Source organism: Clarias gariepinus, chromosome 16, assembly GCF_024256425.1.
Source record: "Clarias gariepinus isolate MV-2021 ecotype Netherlands chromosome 16, CGAR_prim_01v2, whole genome shotgun sequence".
NCBI lineage: Eukaryota > Metazoa > Chordata > Actinopteri > Siluriformes > Clariidae > Clarias > Clarias gariepinus.
In genome coordinates, this window is record NC_071115.1 from 30,089,810 (window position 1) to 30,112,786 (window position 22,977).

A 22,977-nucleotide genomic window follows, 5' to 3' on the forward strand; every position below is an offset into this window, starting at 1 on the left:
TATTTTATTTTATGTTTTATTTAACAATTATTAATGGTAAACTTCATTCGAATGCTGTCTACACCGCGTATAGACACTAGACAGCATCGCCTTGGGTTAATAGAATAATTTAATAAATTTACTAATTTAATATAATAATTTATTAATTCAAAATAAAATGTTAATAAATCCTAATACTATGCATGGTCAAGCAGGTTTGTTTACGCATTGAACTCGTCGTTCTTTCTTTTCTTTTTTTTTAAAGGGTTAAAATTTTTAACATAAATTCACAGATCCATCAGATAGGCTACTGTCTGTTAATGTTTATGTAAGATGTTACAGACTTGTCATAGCCATTCAGACTGCTCAAGAAAAGGCACAAGAGAACTATTCTGTGTGTGATGTGGGGTTGACGATTAGCTACCATTTAACTAGCGTTAACAATTTGATCTTGAGGTAGTAACAGACTTACTCTGTTTGGCAGTCTTTTTGAACATATGTTTAATATTCTGCGATAATGACGCTGCTGCCTGCTTTCTCTTCTGTCTCTCCTGCTCTTTTTCGACCCATATTATACACCACTGGATGCCGCCTCACAGATTTAAAAAACGTCAGTTGCTGCGCAGACTTGTCACATGTCGCGGGTTTTTTTTGTAAATAGTTTTGTAATAAAATGTTATTTTAAATAATGCCCAACAATTTTAATCTGTCTAAAAAAAAAATAATGATAATAACAAAAAATTCTGGACCTTTGGCAGTGGGGGGTGGGTCGTTCGAACCACCCGAACCCCCCCTGGCTACGGGCCTGGATTATACCTGTTTTTCTTTGTTTAATCACAGCATGTCTTTTTAAACGTCTAGATTATTTATTTTTTTTAAGATCAGAAGAACTGTAACGTCATATATATACTTCTGACTGAAGTACTTGGTTTTGAAAAATCAGAATTGATTAGTGCTGTGGCTTACGGTAACGTTAAACAGTAAATGTTTGCCAGTGTGGGTCACGACAACACCGAGCACTTCCCGAGATTAAACATTCGAAGACAACGTGCTTCCAGGGTTCTGATATGAATTAAGGCTTTATTATTTAATTTTTCTTTCAGTAAAATGAGTAGTAAACAAAACCAGTGATACAGAACTACAAACGGTTAGTGTAAGTAAACCGGTCAGTGAAGATTTCTCCTTTTGTGTCAAAAAAAAGGAAAAAAAAAAGAAGAAAGATATTTGAAACAAATTCACGACGAGCGTCATCTTCCACCAGCCATCAGGCGTCTCTCCCACATCCAGCACCGCGTCGCTCCCGCCTGTTACCGGGCCGCCTGGTTCAGGGGTTGATCACTATTCCTGACCATGTCTCGTGTTTGGTGCCTGGTGCCAGGTGGGTTATGGTCACCTCCACGGCTTGAACCTTCTCATGTTTGGGTGGAATTGAGCAGATTTTATAGCTCACCTCGTCTCCTTCTACTGGAACGTACTCTCCCTCGATACTGCAGGAGAAAAACAGACAGGGTTCATAAACACAGCACAGATCAGCAGTCAGAACAATTTGCATTACATACAGACGAATGAAAACGTTTTTCTTTTGCTGAGAGGAAGCAGAGGAGGCGTGATCTTCCTTGTGTGGTGTGATCTGATAGAACCGTAACGCTCATGATCATGGCATGTGCTGCTTGGGTTCGACTACCAGGAGGTGTGCAGCCGTTCCCATCCCTTCTACAGAAACGTTTCAGTTCAGCAACCTGCTGCGGGTATAAAGGGATTCTGGTAGAAAGCCGAGATGCCTCGCTGGACTCTTAGTAGTAATGGGTCGTTCATGAGCGATTCGTTCTTTTTGAACAAGTCTTTAACGTCACTCAGAAGAGCGAGCCGTCACGGAGAATGATGTTCATTTTCTCCTTGGCGTGCATGCGCTAAGCATCGAAAAACCTCCGTAGGTTATGTACAGAAAACAGAAATGAGTCGTTACCTTTGAGTCTTTGGTCTGAATCATTCATTCTTTAAATACCTGACTTCCATAGACACTATGCAGTGCAATACATTTAAAAGAACAAACGACTCAGACTAGAAGATACGAGAGGTGAGCTGCTTATTCTGTTTATTATAATATGTCCTTAGCTGTATTGTAATATTTTCATTAGTGGAACTATAGCCAAAATTTGTATATGTACACATGTTTGTGGTGTTTTTATTAAAAATGTAACATTTTATTTTATTTCTAATCAAAAGAACGAAATTAACTAAGTGACAAAAAAATATTTGTTCATTTTGATGAATGAGATTCAAAGAACCGAGTCACTAAAATAATTCAAACTTTCCACCACCAACTTTTAGTGGAGGATAACAGACCAAAGGTAGCCTCATGTCCTGCAGAAAGCCTGTAAGGGACTGTCCATCATACAGCACCAGGCTGTCAACATGGACGTTATGCTGTCTGTATAAAAACCCAAACAGGGCATCCAGCAGCTTTTAACCCCAGAGAACTAAACTTGCCTTGAGGGCATTTCAGAGCCACCAGTAGATCTTTGTGGTTTGGCTTGTGCACACATTCTGATGATGCTGTTGATTTGCAGATCTTCTGCCATCAGACCAGACCACGCCCCATAGAAAGGCCTAAAAACCAGGCAGCACACTAGATCTAGGTTCTAATACGTGCACCGATCCACCCAAGAGCATACAAAGCACATGTTCTTTCACCTACAGTACACTGCACTGAACTCGTGAACCAGAACATCCTGACCTAGTGGACAAACAAAGTCAACACAGAGTCGATTTTTGGCAGAACCACAAACGTTCACCTGTGGCCTGTTGAACCCTTTCCCAGATCTGTTACGTGACCTAAAAATATTTTTTAATCATTCCACAGACGTACTTTGGGCCACTAAACGTACAAGCCGTTATCATAAATATAACAGTTGAGTATTTGATAACAGTGGAACAAGTTTGTAAGACGTCATATGTTCATTTCGCTTTATTCCTATTTCCCCGTTTTTTTTTTTTAACCTCTGTGCGAATCAGGGCCCCCCCCCCAAATGTTTAAGATTAAAGCTTTATGATCCTTGTTTTGCTGAAAAGCTTCCAAAAAGCACGTCTGTTATTTTCCTGCGTCATAACGGCCCATTTCCTCTTCACCTGCTAAGGCAAAACACTGGAAACAACAAGCTGTCCACTTCTCATCTGTTTTTCCATTCTGAAGGCGACAGCTAGAAGGCAGCGCGCTCTGTTACACCAACGCACACGTACACGATGACGCGCGGCAGCGGCCTCGTCTTTATAACGTCTGACGTCCAGAGCTTATTGCGTTACCCCGCAGCGCTTTCATTCTTTACCGCTCTGCTTATTCTCCCACGCAAACAAAGAAAACATGACCCATAAACTACTTGACCTCACACACACACACACACACACACACACACACACACACAGTCATGAACATCATCTTCTGCATGGACACCTGCTCTGTCCTGCTGCATTTATAATCACAGTGTATTCCTTATCCTGCATTTTGACTCACTGGTTGTGACGCGTGTGTGTGTGTGTGTGTGTGTGTGTGTGTTGTGTGTGGGTGATCACTGTGGACAAGAACGCGCTGCACTGAAAACCCACTCGCTCAACAACTCACTGCAATCTGAGTTTTGGTATTTATGGAGATGATTAGCGATGGCTTATGAATTAAACTAAACATAAAAACAAAAACAGAACTCGTTTTTAAACGGTATCATTTGGTGGAAAGTTCAAATCAAATTGTACAAGGATAGTGTCAGTACATCTTCATTTAAGCCGCATTATTCTCTCAGTTCTACTGTTACAGATTCATTCATTCATTTATTCATTCATTAGTCTATCACTTTATTAGAAACACATTTACAGGGCTTCAGTTAATCTTCACATCTAACACCAGAACAGGAGCTTTACCCAAAACTGCTTTTTTGTTGAAATCTTAAATTGACCACATTTGAAGAGGCTGTGTCAGAACATATCCCGCAAGAGGGGATAAGTCGTACCCCAGGGGCGCAAGAGATGCACAAATTTGCCCCATTGACATATACAGTGGAAGACTAGCAAAAATTTATCAAATTTGACTTGGAAAACGAACAAGTCTTGGTTTATGAGTACCGAGTATCATGTATCGCATGAGCTTTTGTTTTGACGCCAAGCCTCACGTGATCTTTTGCTGCAGAATTGTGGGTAATCGTCTCCCCTGATGGGTCTTAGTGCACGTCTTTTACTGGTATAAACAATATCCGCGCGTGTGTACTGTTCACTACAACACTGTGACCACGTGTGTGTGCGTAAAACATTTTATTTTGTGTCTGTACGTGTGTGTGCGCGTGCGTGCGTGCACAGCACGCGTGGTAAAGCAAAAGCAAGTCTCATTAGAAGTCTCTGCTCAAAAACCATCCTGCTCTCAGCACACACACACACATTCTCTCTGCTCTACACAGAAACACTGCTCTGTTTCTTTTAAGCGACTCTTTTCAAAAGGTAAAGTGCAGGTTAATTTTTTTTATTTTTACTTTACAGCAGTGATTCCGTTAGTGTGTCGTTTAATCGGGTGTCATTAGAGAGATTTATTTTCCCGATAAACCAGTGCTTCTGTTGTGTGCGCGCGTGTGTGAAAAGAGTGGAGATGGGGAAACTGTGTAAGACGAGAGGGAGGAGAGGGGAGCTTACTTTAGATTCACACACACAGCGCCTGCGTGCACAGACGGAAACACTCATCTGTCGCGATTTATTTTTACTTTTTTTTTTTTATAAAGTGCAGGTTGATTAGTTTTATTTATACTTAATATTTTGTGTTAATTATTTTTATGTATTTATTTTTTTTGGGCTGTTAGTCATTTCTTATGAAGTTTTCGATTTGGTTTACGAGTGTTTTGGAACACGAGCCCGCTTCCGGAACGAATTATGCTCGTAATCCAAGGTTCCACTGTAATGGTGAAGGTTCTCCCCATTAACACAGGAATTGCTCATAGTCGCATTTCCCGCACTGGTAACTTTCCATAGGAGCGTCGACACTGTACCTAACTGTGTATCCTGATGTCAGGTCTGAACTTTAACTGAAGCTCCTGACTTGTATCTGCTGTGTGACTGGCTGAGTGCATACAGTATCTGCATGAACATACTTGAATGAACCTGAATGAATGTTTTATTCCAAGCTTCAACCTTTGTTAAGCTTATCTGTACACTCAATATAGAGGTGTGTGTGCGCGCGCGTGCCTGCTTCATCTCACTCACTCTGAGATATGCACGAAGATGTCAGCACCTCCATCCGATGGCTTGAGGAAGCCGTGACCTTTGGACCGTGAGAAGCACTTGCAGACGCCGCTGAAGACCGGACCCGCGGACGCCCGTGCAGTCCTGAAGAAGAACACAAAAAAGCAACAGATTTTACTTTTTTTTTTTAATAGATAAGTAATAGATTAATAGTGTGTAGATCGATTCTGGTCTCCTGACCGGAAACGCAGTAGATAAAGTCATAACGTCTGCTGTTTCATGCTTCTGTTTCTACGGCACATAAAATCAAAGCTAATGTAATGTTTAAAACTTTAGTGGAAGATGTGTGTCGCTACTTTTTAATAAAATCAAAGAGTTAACACACATCTGTACTTCCTAATAAAAGGTTCTGCGGAGGTCAGGTCAAATTCCCATGAATGGTTGCTGATGAACGGTTGCTACACAGCGACACAATCCTCTCTCACATGTTAATGCTTTTTATCCCTTGCATTCATCGCAAACTCCTTAAAACTCCTTTATAACATGAACCACGCTGTAAAAATCTGCAGTTTTTGTGAAATTACACTTGATATGAAACCATTTTACAAACACAGTACCGGTGTTTCACATACGGAGCACAAATGCGTAGGACGATACAGAAAATGCCATTACTGAAATAGTTTTAAATCTGATCATTGTGTTTTTTTTTCTGTGTGTCTAATTTTGAATCCTAGAGACAGGTTTTCCAGGTGCTTGAATTTCAGGTGCTAGTTGCCGTTTATGCTAGAATTACTTTAGCAGTTGCTGTTAAAAGAATGACCAAAAATATCAGAACGCCAACTTCTCATAACTTTAAATGGCTTGGAATGTTATTATCACCTAAACTGTTTTATACTTTAGGCCACGCCCCTACACAAAGACTAAGCAAGATCGTGATTCATCTCCAGAATGAGTTCTGACTGCAAAATAACAAGTACATCTCCCCTGATGCAGCCGCGATCTCTAATGACGTTCCTCCGATCATATGAAGTGACACTAGCTTTAACAAATCTCTTTTTCTCCTAAAGAAAACAGCCAATGAGCCAACAGATGCACAATTTTTATATGATAATGACTGCCCCCTACAGGATGCGCCAATCTCTAGCCTTCGTCTTACCTGCTCGAGTTCAGTGGGTTGGAATAAATTTAATTAAATGTTTGTTAGATTCGTACGACTGTTAAGCTTTTCTTTATAGTTGTACGAGTCAAGCAGACACTGAAGCATCAAATACATCACGCTGAGTTCTGGACCATTCAGTCACAAATACACTTTTTTATATATAAAACTCTCTTCTTACTCTAATCATTTATATATATTTTTAAAAAGTAATATAAAGATCATGTTTTTGTTTTTTTACTTTTGGACTTTCAGTTTAATCTCCTGTGTGTGTGTGTGTGTGTGTGTGTGTGTGTGTGCGTGCATGCATGCGTGCATGTGATTATCTAAAAAAAAATCCCCTCCGTTTATTTCCATACGTGTAGAAACCTGTGCCTGAGCATCACTTTCAGAAATACTTTTTTTGTTTCTTATGTCACACTAAAAAAAGAAGTGATTAGCATGGACCCTCCTCCGGCTTCCTCCTTCTTCAGAATTGCTCAAGAGTCTCCGCTTTTATTTCCTCTCCAGTGCTCAGTTGTTGACTGAACTGTTGAACAAAACACTCTCTTTTCACTCTAATCATATGAATAAATGAAGATGGCTCGACACTGCAGTGATTTCATGATGCAATTTGAAACTTATTTACTGTTCACTCATCATGTTTGCTTGTTGAACGATATTAGCCACAGTGTAAATCTAATGTTGCTAAACGTGGTTTGTATTGCACATTGAATCAGGACGGATCTGTGGGTGAGGGTGGGTCTGTACGGTCCGCAGTACTGAGGAGAGAGCAGCTGCCTGACAAAACCCACATTTACACCCAGTCACAGAAGCACTTTCAGTAAGAACACGTGATAACGTTAGGTCGTCTTAAACAACACGCCATCTGCATTCTTCAGTTCTTTATGGCTAACGCTAACTACAAAGCTAGAAATCAAACCTGTTGGACGAATAAAGATGCATCCTAACAGCTTCTAACACAAACCCAAATCCCTCTCTAACCCCTGGTCAAGGGCACTACTTGGTGTGTGGAACAAGGGACTGTAAACCCTAAATAGTGCACCAGATTTCCATTTAACTCCATAGATTATCCTTTAGATCCTTTTGGCTACAGATTACCGCTAAGAGTTTAACACAACTTTCACTGTTAATTACACTAACTGTCGCTTGCTAACTGCTCGTCGCCAGCTCCACCAGTCGCGGTTAGTTTGTTTGTTTTTATTAGGATTTATTGTCATTTCAGCTTCTCAGAATATTTCATGGCAAGATTCATATTAAATATTAAGCTGGTTTATTCAAAGCAATTTTATATTATGTTATAATCTATGTGATTTAGAGAGTTGTGGGAAAGTAAAAAGGTATATAATAATAATAATAATAATAATAATAATAATAATAGATAAAAATAAATAAATAAATATCACATTAAAGCATGGTCTTGGCCAGAAGAACAAGATTTTACATTAGATTCTTTAGATACACTTTAGATAGAAATTGTAAAAGTTTTTCTGGTCTTGCAGAATATGTTTTTTAAAACTTGTTCTGGTAGAAATTGTTTTCTTATAGTATTAAAACTTGGGCAGTGCAAAAGTATGTGTTTTATGGTTACAGTAATTCTACAACGCTGATATTTTGGAGCTTCTTCATCCTTTAATAAATAAGCACGGGTAATGTTTGTATGGCCGATACGGCACCTTGTATATACAACCTGGTCGGGTCTTGATTCGAAGGGGTGATAACTTCTTTTTCCTACCACTGGGTTTATTTCGAATAATTTGTTGTTTTGGTACTGTTCCCATTCTGCTTGCCATTTATTTGATATACTGTATATTGATTTATCAGTGGTTTGAGGTCAGAGGGTGGGATTTGGCAAACGTTATTTCACTATGTCCTGGAATCTAGTAGAAGATAATATTGTGATGGTTCTTCTGTAGTTGGTTTGCCTTGATTAATACATCAGTGATTATTGGGTGATTTGATTTGTAGTTAGTTAGTTTCACCAAGTGCGGAACGATATGTGGACGGTTAAGTAAAGAAACCAAATCAGTGTTACAGGTTAAAATGTGACTGATACCGAGTTGTTTTTTTCCTGTCTCTTAAGAACTTAAGAATTCTAGGCTAGCTGTATTAGCAATCTAGTTAGCTACATGTTTGCCGTACTAGCACTAGTCCACATCTTGCTAACGTAGACAAGCTAGTGATCCCATTGTGAGGCTGCATCACTGTATACAACCTGAGACACGGCCTCAGACATGAGCGCTGATTAAAGGATGGCTCCGTGGGACCGTGTGATAAGGAGGCTAACATGCTAGCATCATCACACATTAACACTCCCACATCCACACACAATTAATTGGTTTCTACTCAAACATTTTTTCAACATTTCCTGCTTTTGCGAAGCATGCTGGGATGCATGATCAGAGGAGTCTTTAATCATGAAAAGTAACTTGTTAAATATGAACAATCCACACATCCTGGGCTAAACTGGTGGCTACAACCCATTAGCCTCATAAGTCCAAGAAAAGTGCTCGGTGTGTACTCACGCAGAGACGGTGCGGGTGCGTCGGGTGGGCAGTGGGCTGGGGATCAGGTACCCTCTCATGGGCGAAGGCGAACGGGGTCTGTGCGGCAGACGCAGGGAGCTAGGCGAGACAGGAGAAGTAGGGGACAGTGGAGGGGTCGAGGATGGAGCTGCCCGCACTGGGGACGAGGCGTCGGAGGACATGGTGCGTGTAGGACACTGCGGCTCTGAAAGCTAACACATGGAAAAAATTATTTATTAGTAGCTCAGTCTGACCTAAAGAGTTACAGAACACATAGGTTTAGTGATTAGCATGCTAGCTAGAAAGCGCAACCTGGCGATTACGCATTTACAAGTTTGCTAGAAAATACATCAGCTATACTCGCTGTAAAAACAGAAGAGATGCTACAGCTAATGCTAATTACTTACATAAACAATATACAGTCAACTGGAATAGTTTCATGACTAGCTGCTTTATATATTTAATAAAGTCTTTAAGCTGCAGTTTAGTAAACATTACACATCCTACAGGTACAAAAATGTTGATTTTAGAGGGAGAATTGCAATGTGTACTACAGTGGAACCTTGGATTACGAGCATAACTCGTTCAGGGAGTGGGCTCGTATTCCAAGACACTTGTAAATCAAAACAAATTTTCCCATAAGAAATAATGGAAACTCAAATTATTCGTTCCACAGCCCCAAAAAATAGACACACAAATAACTATCACAAAATATAAAGTAAAAATAAAACAAATTAACCTGCACCTTTAAAAAAAGTAAAAATAAATCCTGACATAATCTAGACAGATCTACACAGTAAACCTTTTTCCTCTTGTATTGGAATTTCACACACAAACACATATTAATGGAAAGACTGTTTTGTCGGATGTAAAGTAAACAAACAAACAAATGAACCTGCACTTTACCTTTGAAAAGAATCGCGACAGAGCAGCGTTTCTGTGTAGAGCCGAGAGTGTGTGAGTGTGTGTGTGCGTGTGTGAGAGAGAGAGGCCGAGAGGGGGTGGGGGTGTTGGGCGTGTAAAGGCGAGTGTGTGTGTGAAGGGTCACAGTGTCAAATTACGCGCGCGCGCACACAATGACAAACGTAACTCATCACACCATGAAGTTTTTCCTCTCAGGAGGATGAAGTACATCAGAAGTAAAGCGTTTCCCCACATGGAGTCATGCTGTTAGAGAAAAATAATCAGCGACAGGGTGGCACGATGTAGCGGAGTCACTGTAATCCCTCTGTAGCCGAGTCACTTTCCTCTAACAGCACGTCCCGAGTCTTTTATTTCTTTCACACCAGCAAGAGTTCAACTATTTATCCATTTGTAGTTGCTTTTAAAAGTGAAAGTCCGTTTCTGTTCTCACTGAGCGGCTCTAATCACTCGTTTATATCTCACACAACTTCTTTAATAATTAATAACACGTTGTTAATCCATTTATGTGACGTCGCAGTATTGTTCGCAGTAAAATTTTCCAGTGCTAGATGTTACTAATAAATGACAACGTTTTAGAATATAATCTATGTTTTTCTGTTTTTTTTTAATATGATTCCTCACGGAAGTGCACCTACAAGGAAGAAAAATTACATCCATAGATGTGATGACCTGGTGATTCAGTACATTCAGGTAGTCAGCTGACTTCATTTTATTGCCCCATAACGTTACTGAGTCTAGACCTGAGTAACTGATCAACTCCAGATCATAACACTGTCTCCAGAGGCTTGTACAGACTATGCATGATGGGAGCCTTCCCTTCTCACCCTGACACGCCCATCACTCTGGAATAGGCTCAGTCTAGACTCATCAGGTCACATGACCTCCAAACTCCGATCTGCATGCTCTCTAGCAAACTGAAGCCTTTTTTCTGACGAGTCTCACCAACAAGTGGTTTTCTTTTGGACACGCAGCTGCTTAGACTCTTACTTTGGCTATTAAACGTAGCTCTGATTTCTACCGTCAGCTGTGTATCATACATCTTTACTAAGCGTCTAAGTGATCTCCATTCATGCTTTTTTTTCTGACCACATTACTCCCCTGAGGTTAATGGTTCACCACAGCCCTTACAGGTTTTAATAATGTGTTAGACAGCCTTACTCAATTCCAGTCATTTCAAATCTCCTTAATTGGTTTCGGGACTTGACGCAGCCCAATATTTCAGCCTCTGTGAGTATTTTATGCGAGTCCTTTAGCAAGCTTCCCTCGAGTCCCAGATGAGCTGCACTTCCCTGAGCGCTGAGCCCTGACCGTCTTCCTGTTCCATCTCAAATCTCCAAACTGACAGGTGAGATGAGATAACCCGGCGCCAGCCAGGACAGAGAGTGCTCCTCGGCCTCCCCCGCCAAGCCCAGACGACGTGACCTGCGTTTATCTTCCTGACAGCTGCTACGCTCAGATCTGCCACTTCTTTACAGAAAGACAGGAAAGCAGAAATTAATTCTGTGCACGGTAATGACGCGGAATCTCCGAGAGTTGACCGTGACGTTTACAGTGTATCCAGTTCCCGCATTTCCACTTTTGTAATAATCCCTTAAAAACAGCGAACTGAACTGTAGCCGCCGGCGACTCTTCTGTTTCCTGCTCTGACTTTATCTCCATGCGCAGCACGTCTCATTAACGTCTCAATTACGGCATCAGCTGTAGCCGGTGAACGTTATTAGACAACCAAGTGTTCCTACTCTCGTGCTCGACACGGTGCAGAGCAAAAGTGCAAGAGTTTAATCATGTTCTGAGTCATTTTACAGAGTGAGCGCAAGGTTTTTCCTGGACTTCATAGACATATTACACAAAATCTACACTAGAAACAAACATACGCTTTATTACTGCACACGAAAAATATTACATTTAATTGGTTTACATAAAGCCACAACGTTCATGTTTTTATCCAGCACAGGTTCTAGCATGGGGTTTGTGCTCACCCTGTATAATTTATGCCTATAGACAGACGTCCACCCGATATCTGATACTGAGCTTTATGTTATATTTACAATGTAAAGTACAATATAATATAATATAATCAATTTAATTCTAATAAAAATAAAAACCAGGTCAAGTCTGTGTGTGTAAAAATTTTGGGAATTTCTTTTCCAAATCCAATTCTCATCTTTCTCGGAATTTGATACTGATCGCGGGTATCTGATCTGTACCATTGTTAATGATCAAGATTTAACACGACGATAAAACCAAAACAAGGAGAAGCTGAAAGGAATACAGTCAGGTCCATAAGTATTTAGACACGTCCATCTGTGCCCCTGTAAACACACACAATAGATTTTATCGATAAAGAGTCGATAAAGACATGTTTAAAGTGTAGACGACAGCTGTGTTTCAGATTCAAAAGTATTCAGACAGATGACCCGTAAGCTGTCTGATGTCCAGTTCTCTACTGTTTAATTATTTAATGAACGATTAGAGAGATTAAAGGTCTGGTGTTGTTAAATGTGTGTTACATTTACATTTAGACATTTGGCAGACGCTCTTATCCAGAGCGACTTACATTTTTATCTCATTACACATGTGAGCAGTTGAGGGTTAAGGGCCGCGCTCAAGGGCCCAACGGTGGCAACTTGGTGGTTGTGGGGTTTGAACCTGGGATCTTCCGAACCGTAGTCCAATGCCTTATCCACTGAGCTACCCCTGAAACAAAACAAACCTACTAGATAAGAAGAGAGAGAGAGAGAGAGAGAGAGCGCATAAGAGTCCCAATCATTCATAAGTAGAAGCGCTGCACTGGCAAGCTCGGGAAAACCAAAAGTCTTGAAAAGACCAAAGAAGAAGAAATAAAGTAAAGTGAAGAATCACAGGAATCTTTAGAGGGAGAAGAAAAACCTTTCAAGACATCTCGCCAGATGAAGAACACTCTGGAGTCAGCGGTGTTTAGTGATGTGACCCCTGATTTACACTACAGATGATCATTTCCTCCACATGTTTACATCACACACACACACTACTGTACACGTATAACACACAATCCTCTCTTCATTCCTCATTCCCTCCAAACTCAATATCCAAAAGATACAGAACAAACCAACAACTCGTCAAGCAGCAATTCTGCCTGTTCCTAACGCGCCCGTAACCTGATACTACACTCGCATCCCAATAACCTTCAAAACTGGCACCAGGGTTCTTATTGCCATGGCAACGCCGTGGTAGAGGACACCCGCGAGAGTTGCTCTATTGTACCTTCAGATTACATCATTCACTTCAATTACCATTTGCTTCTTTTGCAGCCGAGATCAGAATAAAAGGTTCATAAACAGGAGGTGAAGAAGAAGTCCGCTCCAATTACGCATCATCCGCTTTTGTGCAGCTTTTCACTTTCCTCTGCGGCCGAGTGCAGAATGAGATCACCGTGACCTCGTCCTGGCAAACGGGTCAAAAAAACAAAAGCAAAATGGTGCACACTGCGTCAAGAGACTACCGGGACGTCGTTTCTACAGAACCTGAGGTTTTAGGGTTAATGTGCAAGCACAAGTTCAAAACAAGTTCCCTGGAAGGTTTTAAACTGGTGAATTGTTTAAAAAGTGTTCGAGACAGGTTCGATCAGGTTCACCGAGATGATGCTGAGCTTTTTATGATTTTTCTATTTATGGTCAAGTGGATTTTGAGAACTCTTCAGACTCTTTCCGTCGTAAAACTCTCAGGGTCGTCCCTGGGAAGAGCACGAACCCACTGGTTTCTCACAGACACACTGGTGGGAAATGAGTCACAGCTCAGGAAGGGAGGATTGCTTGGATTATTTGTGCGTTAATGACGCCGCAGTAATCGCGAGCTGGAGTGTTAAGTCAAGCCTTTATTTGCCACAAATCCGTACATTACTGCACAGTGAGAGGCTTTTTCCCTGTATCGTATAGGAAGCTGATCATCTCTCTCTTTCTCTCTCTCTCTCTCTCTCTCTCTCTGTGTCGAGTTACTCATGCCACTCCTGAGCCACCGGTGATCCAGACCCCCTCCGTCCTTTGGACTCGTCCCGGTGCCTCGCTTCTGGTTGGAGATCTCGTCACATGGACGGTCTGTCTGGGATGCGTGTGGTGACTGGGGACAGTTCCACTTTACCATAAAGACGGTCCTGACCTGGGCTGATGCAGACGGCTGTTCTCTGAGGACTTGTGACTGCAGTCGCTCCATAATTCCGGACTGAAATTTTCTACAGGTTTGTACCCGAGCCTCCAGTACCGAACTGGACTCAACATCAATACTGAACTTCCAGCCTCAAGATCAATCCCTGCTATCCGTTATCACCCACATGAGGATGGGTTCCCTGTTGAGTCTGGTTCCTCTCAAGGTTCCTTCCTGTTTCCATCTCAGGGTGTTTTTCACTCAGCATTTATACGTATTCTCTCAAACATCTCGTGCCATTTCCATAATTTTCAGTTCAAAGAAAATTGACCTGAATTCTGGAGCAGGCAGTGAAAGCTTAGTGTAGCTGGGGCTTGAACCACCAACCTTCTGATCAGTACCTCAGATGCTCAACCTCAACAGATCGTCAGGGTGGATAATAATCTCTTGATAAACTGTTTTACTCAAAACAATTAAGCTTCAAATTAAACCAACGAAAAACACAGACGCGAGTGTTTGATGGGTTCAGCACTCGGCTCTGCCGACTCATCACTATCACTGTGGTATTTAAAAGAGCCAGACCTCTGGGACGAGCAGCGCGTCACGGCTCACCACCATGGAATTTCCGTTCTTTCACACCTCCGACCTTTCGCCAGTGAACTCTGACCCCGGGGGAGGTCGGTCTGAGACAAAACCAATTTCCTGAAGATCAGGAAAACAAAGTCGAGGGATCGGGGCGCTTTTTAAACACGCCGCCTCACGCTGGACCCACACACAAGCGAGATGTTTTGCTCTGGCTGGTTCTTCCCTCCTTTTCTCTCTCTCTCTCTCTCTCTTTTACAAAACGAGATGGCTCTGTTCCAAATATGGTGTTAGAACCACAGAACAGGAAATCGTTTTGCTCCCTTCCCTTCCTTTGTGCAACACACACACACACACACACACACAGACGCAGACCATCACAATATTCATGCCTCGCAAATAAAAAAAACAAAAGCACTACAGAAGCACTCGACACGCTTATCTAGCATCATCACTTTTAACAAGTTGTTTATGTTGCCATGGAGACCAAAATGTCAATCATTTTGTGTTCGGACACACCCACACATTTCTATTTAGAGAAAACTCTTCTATACTCCTCTACTACCACAAGAACTCACCCACAGTTATCTCTTGTTTTTTACTTTTTAAAGAACATCACACTTTTCATTCATTTATACTAACATGAGCCCATATTTCTCACGTGTGTCACAGCACTCACGTGGGATTCACAACAATCAAACAACCCTGTTCACACGTGGCGTTACTATAGACGGGGTGGGGGGGGGTATAATAAATCAACTGAGTTATGAATCGTGTTTTTTTTTTTTTGTGCTGATTCACGTATGGCCACACCGACCCCAAAATAATATTTTATAAACTATTTTTACATTTATAATAGAGATGAACCGGTCAATCGGCCAGTGAGCAGAATCGTCTGGTTTTCAGTTTGATTGGTCGTGACCGGTGATCGACTCATCGGCTTGAGATATAAAACATTTTGTCCCGAGCGCAGAAGCTTCAGAGCGGCACAACACACACACATTTAATCGAACGTCTCTGATCTGCCTTTTTGTCCTCAATCAGACGCTGAACTCGTACACACTATCAAACACTCTGCAGGTCTACATGAGCTCACGGGTCACATCTGTGCCTCGAGTGTGTGTGTGTGTGTGTGTGTGTGTGTGTGTGTGTGTGTGCTGCTCGCAATCAGCTTCTCCACAAACAGCTCTGCCTCGGGAGACGCAGCCAATACGGATCGGGCAGATATGGGAGAGGCGGTAAGGCACTGGAGCAGAAGAAACAGGGTGTGTGTGTGTGTGTGTGTGTGTGTGTAAGAGAGAGAGAGAGAGATGACGTCTCAGAGGCCCCAAACAGGAAAACAGCCACGGAGATGAAACACAGCTGTTAATAAGCCGAGGGGACGCTGACGGAAACCCGGGAAGGTCACACGGCTGTGAGATAAAGATGAGCCGAGGGGAGACGAGCCAGTCTCCAGGACCAGCTCTTAAAATAAAGAAGATGAAGCCCATCATTATAACCACAGCTGGGGACACAACTGGGGGGGGTCCGTCATTTATAAAAGCTGGATGTGTGTGTGTGTGTGTGTGTGAAGCACACGACTGGGCGCGGTGGTGACGACTTCTGTTCTGCTTCATGTGCTGCTTCTGACGAGTCTCGCCGAACATGTGGAGAGGCGACAATTACGCTGGGGGGCGATTAAACGGTTAAACGGAACGAACTGAATCTGTTTTTAGTTCTCATTTTAGGATTAAGCCCCCAGTGGGACACGCGGTGTCGAGCGCTCTGGTGCGGACGTGATCCGACCCGTTATACGCGACTGCGTTGATAGACAGAGCTGTAGCGCTGAAGAACCACCACATGAGCATCATGAAAGGAAAAGCAAAGTAAATAATCCCACTACACAGCACACACACACACACCGTGATTTCTACACACACTTATTTTGCACACGGATCACATGCACATTTCGTCATCTTTAGATATCACACACATTAGATAAGTGCTGCAGTGTAACCACTGTGATATTAAACATACTGCAAGGTGTGAAGTTTGCCCTTGTCCTCATGACTCATCCCACCAAGCTGTCACATTTTAAAATACGTGTGTGTGTGTGTGTGTGTGTGTAGGTTTTCATACCTTAATATCAGAGACACGCTATACAAGAATAGCTGATAGTTTTGACTTAAACAAAAAAAGCTACATGTTTTTGTTAAATTAAGAGGAAAAAAAAGCTGAAATTAAGCGTTTAATCAGCATTAATTAGTCGAATCCTGGAAAGAATATCAAAGTCCACAAAAGGAGGCGGAGCGTTTTCATATTTAGCGGCCAAGTTTTAGAACAGCCTTCCTGATAATGTCCGAGGCTCAGACAGTCTCCCAGTTTAAAAGCAGACTGAAGACGCATCTCTTTATCCCGGCCTACACATAATTTCTCATAACCTCGCACTCTAGTACGTCGAAATGCCCATCATCATCATCATCATCATCAAGTGCTGCTAATATAATAAACAGCAGCTACGCTAATTCTTTTCCACCTGTTCTTTCTTTCTCTAACCATCCCGAGGCACCTGGAGATTCTACCAGCTCTAGTACACAGAGACATTAACTGTAAACACATCTCCTGTTATACTGAACTTCAAGCCTCCTAACACCCAGTACGAGTGCAGATCAATCCCTGCTATCCGCCATCACCCAGATGAGGATGGGTTCCCTGTGGAGTCCGGTTCCTCTCAAGGTTCCTTACCATCTCAGGGAGTTTTCCCCCTCAGCACCGCTTGTCCTTCTCCTCCAGACAATCTTTGGAACAGTCGATGCTGTTAACTACACAAACGGTCAATCATTAGTGGATCCTCATCATATAATCTGATCTGAAATAAACAGCTTATCATGGAGTCTGAGACAGGATTTTTCCTGAGATCTCACGGTGTGAGAATCTCACAGTGTAACCTGTAACCAGGTTAAAAGAATCAATGTAGATTTATGGGATGCAATTAAACCTTCAAGCTTTTCACAGGACATCGAGACAAAGGATGGTTCCTGGGAAATACCAGCTATTCACCAGGAACAGGAAGTACATCAAGGCCACAATCTGTTTTCCCTTTCAGCAGCTCGCTGTGGGACAGACGGTCGTCTAGACACGAGGAAAAAAAAGCTGACTGGTGGAGCTGATGTTCTTCTGGCTGATTCTTAGCTTCACACGCCTGAATTTACTGAATTACACTTCAAACAAGATGGCAGCATAATCGGGGGTCAGATTGTGAGACACGAGTCGCGCGGAGTGAAATGACGATATTTCAGGGAGTCGGTCATGAGCTTTACATAACGGTGTGTTAGTTGGAATAAATGATTTATGAAAATTCAAACAAATGCGCAAGAGCCAAAGAAGCCGGCAACAATATGGTGTCTTTGGTTAACACCGTAACCACAGGGGATAGATCGCATCTCATTTGTAGGAATGGTCTATGTAGGTATAGCTATATTACTAGTCACCATCTAAAATAAGTAAGGCGTTACTCCTGTGTTCATTTTACATAGGTACGGTGTGTCAGTTGCTATATCACACACACGTCAGTCCGTGATACCCCCGCGAACGCTCGTCTACGCTTTCAGTGTCGTTAGCGCTAAATGTGTAAAAGCCACACCCATAAAAGGCGCGTGCAGCCGATTAACCCTGCCCTCATGCTTGTTGACGTGTGGAACCTCAGAGGGTGAGATGTCTTGTTTACTTAAAGTGTGCAAAAAAAGCAAAAAAAATAAATGCCATGCACCTTAGGAAATTAATACATAAATAATATATATTTTTTTAATGTTATCCAGCACAGCACATGAAGAAAAGAGTAAAAAGCTTCCCCCAAAGTGCTAAAGCGCTCACCCTAATCATCCTGAGATGGCTGGTTCGATTCCCGGGTGATGCTGCAGCCTCCTGCAGCCGGGGGACTGGAGAGAGCCGATTGGCCGCGGCTAAAGCACTTCCTGCTCTCACATCAATCACGGCTCAACAGCCAATTACGGGCGCCTGTGAGCTCACGCAAAACGGTCCTCCGTGAGTGAGCGGTTAGAAATAATGTGGTTGGCTGGCGTTGCATGGTTCAGAGAAAAAAATAAAGAATGAAAACTTCCGTGTCACGCCACGTGTGTTCGATGGAAAAGAAACAAAAAGAAAAAAGGACGGCTCGTTATCTGAGCACAAAATCAGAAAATCAGCCAGTGATATTTTTTTCTTTTTTGGTTTCAGAAATTAAGTTTCTCTCATTCTTTGATTTGTGTTTTTACTGATAGAAAACAGTTGACGGAGTGAATTTAATCACACGGGATGTAAAATAAAAGTCGGATGTCAACAATCTGTGTGCGCATTTTTGTTAACAGTTAAAAGTAATACATTACTAAACTGAAAAGTAAAGCGTTACACCATTAGCTACCAACAAAAGTGATTTATTACGTCAACACGTTAATCCCATCCATGCCAATGTTCTATGGTCGCATTTTGAACGCGGGTCAAAGTAGGTCCGATTTCATCACTCTCCACATGGCCCGCGTTACCGAGTCTGCATTCTGTGCAACAATCAAAGCCACGAGATCAAAGCCATCAGACACAAAAGAACGGCGTGCATTATGTAACGTAGCGTATGCTAACGCCGCAAGCTGCTTTTTGACCCCGAGGAAAAGCGTTGAACTTTCAGCAGAATCCGAACACTAACGCTCGTTAAAAAAATCTGTCGTAAATCTGTCGTGCTCTGAATACACAGAACCTCCTTAAACATAATAATGTCAAGACCGATCAGCGTCTTCTTGTGCAACCGAGTGCCGCGGTCTCTCTGGCTCTCCCTGCCGAATACTGCCGCAGGCTTTGTTGCACAACACTCTTTGTCTGTAACCATTTACTCATCTGATAACATTCCAGCTGTATTAGTTAGAGGGAAAAGGAAAGATCAGGATTATTGTTATTATTGTTTTCTTTGTAATAGAGCAACAAAGTTGAGCAGAAATTCCTCCGTAAGCGCGCGGGTACGAGAGAATAACGCGGAACAGGACGGCGTGATGAAGTGGAGTCCGAGTAAAACAATACCCTGCGAGTCAGACAGACTCGAGGAAAGACTTCGGCCTGTAATCTCCTGTGACTGAGGATCCGAGCGATAAACACGACCATGACCCCTGCCCCGTCAGCGCACGTTAGAACCGCCAGGCAAGTTACTGAACAACCAGAGAACATTATAAAGCATGCTCAAGCTGAGAAGTTAAGTTTATTTGATTTATGCTAATTAGTTTCAGGGAAGCATCATGTAGGTCAGATAACACACTGACACCAATACCTGACCTTCACAACCACCGCATGTGGTTCTTCCCCAAATGGTTACCACTGAAACAGGAAGCACAAACTGTCTAGAATGGCTTTGTATGTTGTGGTTACAGTTAAACAGTGTGTGTACCGCGTGTCTGATGAAAATTACACCTTTTAGTTTTGTTTTGTCCTGTGGATGTAATTGTGTTCACACAGCTCTGTAAAATGTCCAGATACACTCCTCCCCCCTCCCCCCTCCAATAATAGTTCTGCCAATCCGGCTACCTATCAACTTGTGCTCCTTAACGGTTCCGCGCATAAGCAGACCAACAGGTTTCATTCATTTTGTTAATTATGTACTGGGAGCATTATTTGATGGACATACTTGTCTATCAGAATACGTTACCTCTAAGTACTAGTACTCCAAGTACCTCTAAAGTACTATAATAAAGTATCAAAACATGTCTGATTTACTGTTATTGTAAAGTGACTCATTGAGCATTTCCCCGTGATGAGGTAGCACGAATCGATAGGCTCAATTATTTATTCAAATGATGGTAGCATTTTTTGTCAAGGCAGCACAAATTGTCAGAATAAGGCAAGAGACAAAAAAATTTTATATAGTAAAGTTTACAGATAATGCTACATTTTTACGCACTCAGAAAACAAATATCTTGCATTTAATATTTTCTATATTTATATTCGAGTCAAAACAGATAATGTAAATGAGCCAGGATGTCAATCAACAGCTTTTACTTTCTGATAAACTCAGAAAGGAGATAAGAGATGCAGAGCTTTCCGCAAACACCACAACACAGGTTAACTAACCTACTGTTATAAACATTACTCACAGAAACACAATGCTTTAGTTCTGTCTCTGATAAAGAATTATTATTAAGTTACTTTATCAAGCTAAAAAAAATATATATATAATATATATATAAATATATATATATATATATATTTTTTTTTTTTAAACAAACATCCTGTTAATGAGATCATCTTTTGGCGGTGTGTGTTGTTAAACCCAGATAAATATGCTTGAATACAAAATGGTACATTTAATAGTTAGATATCGCAGCTTAAAATGCAATCGCAATGTGTCTCAGAACAACAAAATCGAAAAGTGATTATCAACTTGTGCAGCCCTAATTTTATTTATATGCACATGCGAGCACGCAGAGGGGTATACACACTTGTTATCTGTGCCTGTTTTTTAAGACTCAAACTGCATTATAATTATGGCAGCGATGTGTAGTAGAGTGTTTCCTCTAAAGATGTCAGTAGACGCACCATCATCGATGCCGTCATGTACCCAGAAGAGAGGCGTATAGTTTTTTGGGGCCCTTCCGTGTATGTGCATGTGTGTTGGTGGCCCTTTGGCTGCTCAGCGTGAGGGATCGCCACAGCGGGATATCCAGGCTGAACAACTAATTAGCACAGGTTTTACGCAACACTCCCATTTTATCTGGGCTTGGGTTCCGGCACTGTGTCCAGTCGCTGGGGGGTTTGGCCACTGGCTGGGACTCGAACCCTGGCCTTCTGCATGGCAGGTGAAAAAACACCTACTACACATTATATATATATTCATTCATTTTTAGATTTTATATTTTAAAGTTGATAAATATTGTCAAACATACTGTTAATGAGATTGTATTTGCTGTTAGCTTAAATAGGTATGAGTGAATAAAAACATAAAATCACAATGTGTCAAAATAGTTGCAATAAAAAAAAAACATTTTCTCTCTCTCCATCATGTGCTATATAATAATATACTTTATGTCCAGAATACACATCATAAACAGAAAGTAACCTCACACACACACACACACACACACACTTTGATCACACTCCAGGACTTGCATTGTTTTTGTCCCACATCCTGACTCCTCCCTCAGACTCTCCGCCAAAAAAACAACTAAACTTAATCACTTTTAACACAAACAATTAACAATAATATTCGGGTTTAAACGCGATTAATCGATTATTGCAGTAAAAACACGTGTACAAACAAACACTAATGCAACGTATAAAACAACAAAATAACACACACACACACACACACACACACACACTACTGCACTGTGCACTCAGCGCGCGACACACACACACACACACACACACTGAGTGTTTGTTCCTCCTGACTTTTATTAAACAGACTTTAGAAACAAACTGACTCACCTTTCTCTCACTTCCTCAGGTCCGGTCCCGCCTCCAGTCGCGTTTACACTTCGGTAGATTAGATGAATAACGATCAGATAGCAGTAATTATTACTGTTGTTGTTGTTGTTATTCTCATAAGTATAATTACTATTATTCTAAGCGCTCGCGCGTCCACAAGAGCATGCCCGTGCGTTAAGGAGTGAGCGCGCGCCCAGCTGCTGCTGCTGCTGCTGATTAATGAGGCTCCTCCCCCCCGCAGTCCCCCCACCTCCTCTCCTGCTGCTGGACACGGGAGCGCGCGCACGCGCGCCCTGGACGGGCGTGCCCGCCAGATTAGCTCAGACCGACGTCATCGCGAAGATTACCGTAAATAACCGCGTACTGTGGCGTGATACAGCGCCTTCTGAGGAACACGTCCGCTTTTCACACGAATAAGATCAGCGTGTGTGTGTGTGTGTGTGTGTGGTGCTGTTACAGGAAATGAATAATCCTCAGAAAGGTGGTGTGATGGTGGTGAAGCAGAGTCACTAACGCCACACAGGAGTGTTTTATTCCTCTTACTGTGCAGCAGGTTTATATTAAGTCCTATTTATTTAAGTGTACCTGTTTTGTTTTTTTTACCACCTGTTACCAGCACCACCACGGCTCAGGTTCCATCCCTCACACAAAGTGCTGGATAGGAGTCGATCCCAAGCCCTTACACCTCATCAAATCAGCATAAAACCTGTGCCACATCAAATCTGTAGCAAGCCCCAGTACGAAGTGCTATAAACATTTCTTCAGACTACTGTACTTGTAGTTTTGTAATACACCAGCACAAGGTCACAGGAAGCACCGACCTTCATAAGTCAGCGTGCCAAAAGACATGGTCTAGACGTGGACATCGGGAGCCGTGCGGCTGGCTCTGTTCTGACCACGTGCGTTACCACGTCTGCTGTTTCATCATGGACAGCAAGTTAGAACAAAGTAGAGCTGTAGTCGGGCCTTAAGAGTTAGGCCCGACAGATTTCGGCCCGTGCCTGATGAGTACATTTTGATTGACAGCCTTTTAAGAGC

The 22,977-nt window shown here is 42.0% G+C and overlaps 1 protein-coding gene across 1 annotated transcript; it reads right to left on the reverse strand.

The window, feature by feature from the left end:
• Positions 1 to 1,031: 1,031 nt before the first annotated feature.
• carhsp1 (calcium regulated heat stable protein 1) lies at positions 1,032 to 22,158 on the reverse strand. The gene is made up of 4 exons (XM_053515196.1): positions 21,940 to 22,158; positions 8,875 to 9,086; positions 5,215 to 5,337; positions 1,032 to 1,466 (listed from the first exon to the last, which is right to left on the reverse strand). The coding sequence occupies exons 2-4, from the start codon at positions 9,054 to 9,056 to the stop codon at positions 1,304 to 1,306; spliced, it is 468 nt and encodes a 155-aa protein (XP_053371171.1). The 5' UTR covers positions 9,057 to 9,086; positions 21,940 to 22,158; the 3' UTR covers positions 1,032 to 1,303.
• Positions 22,159 to 22,977: the final 819 nt, after the last annotated feature.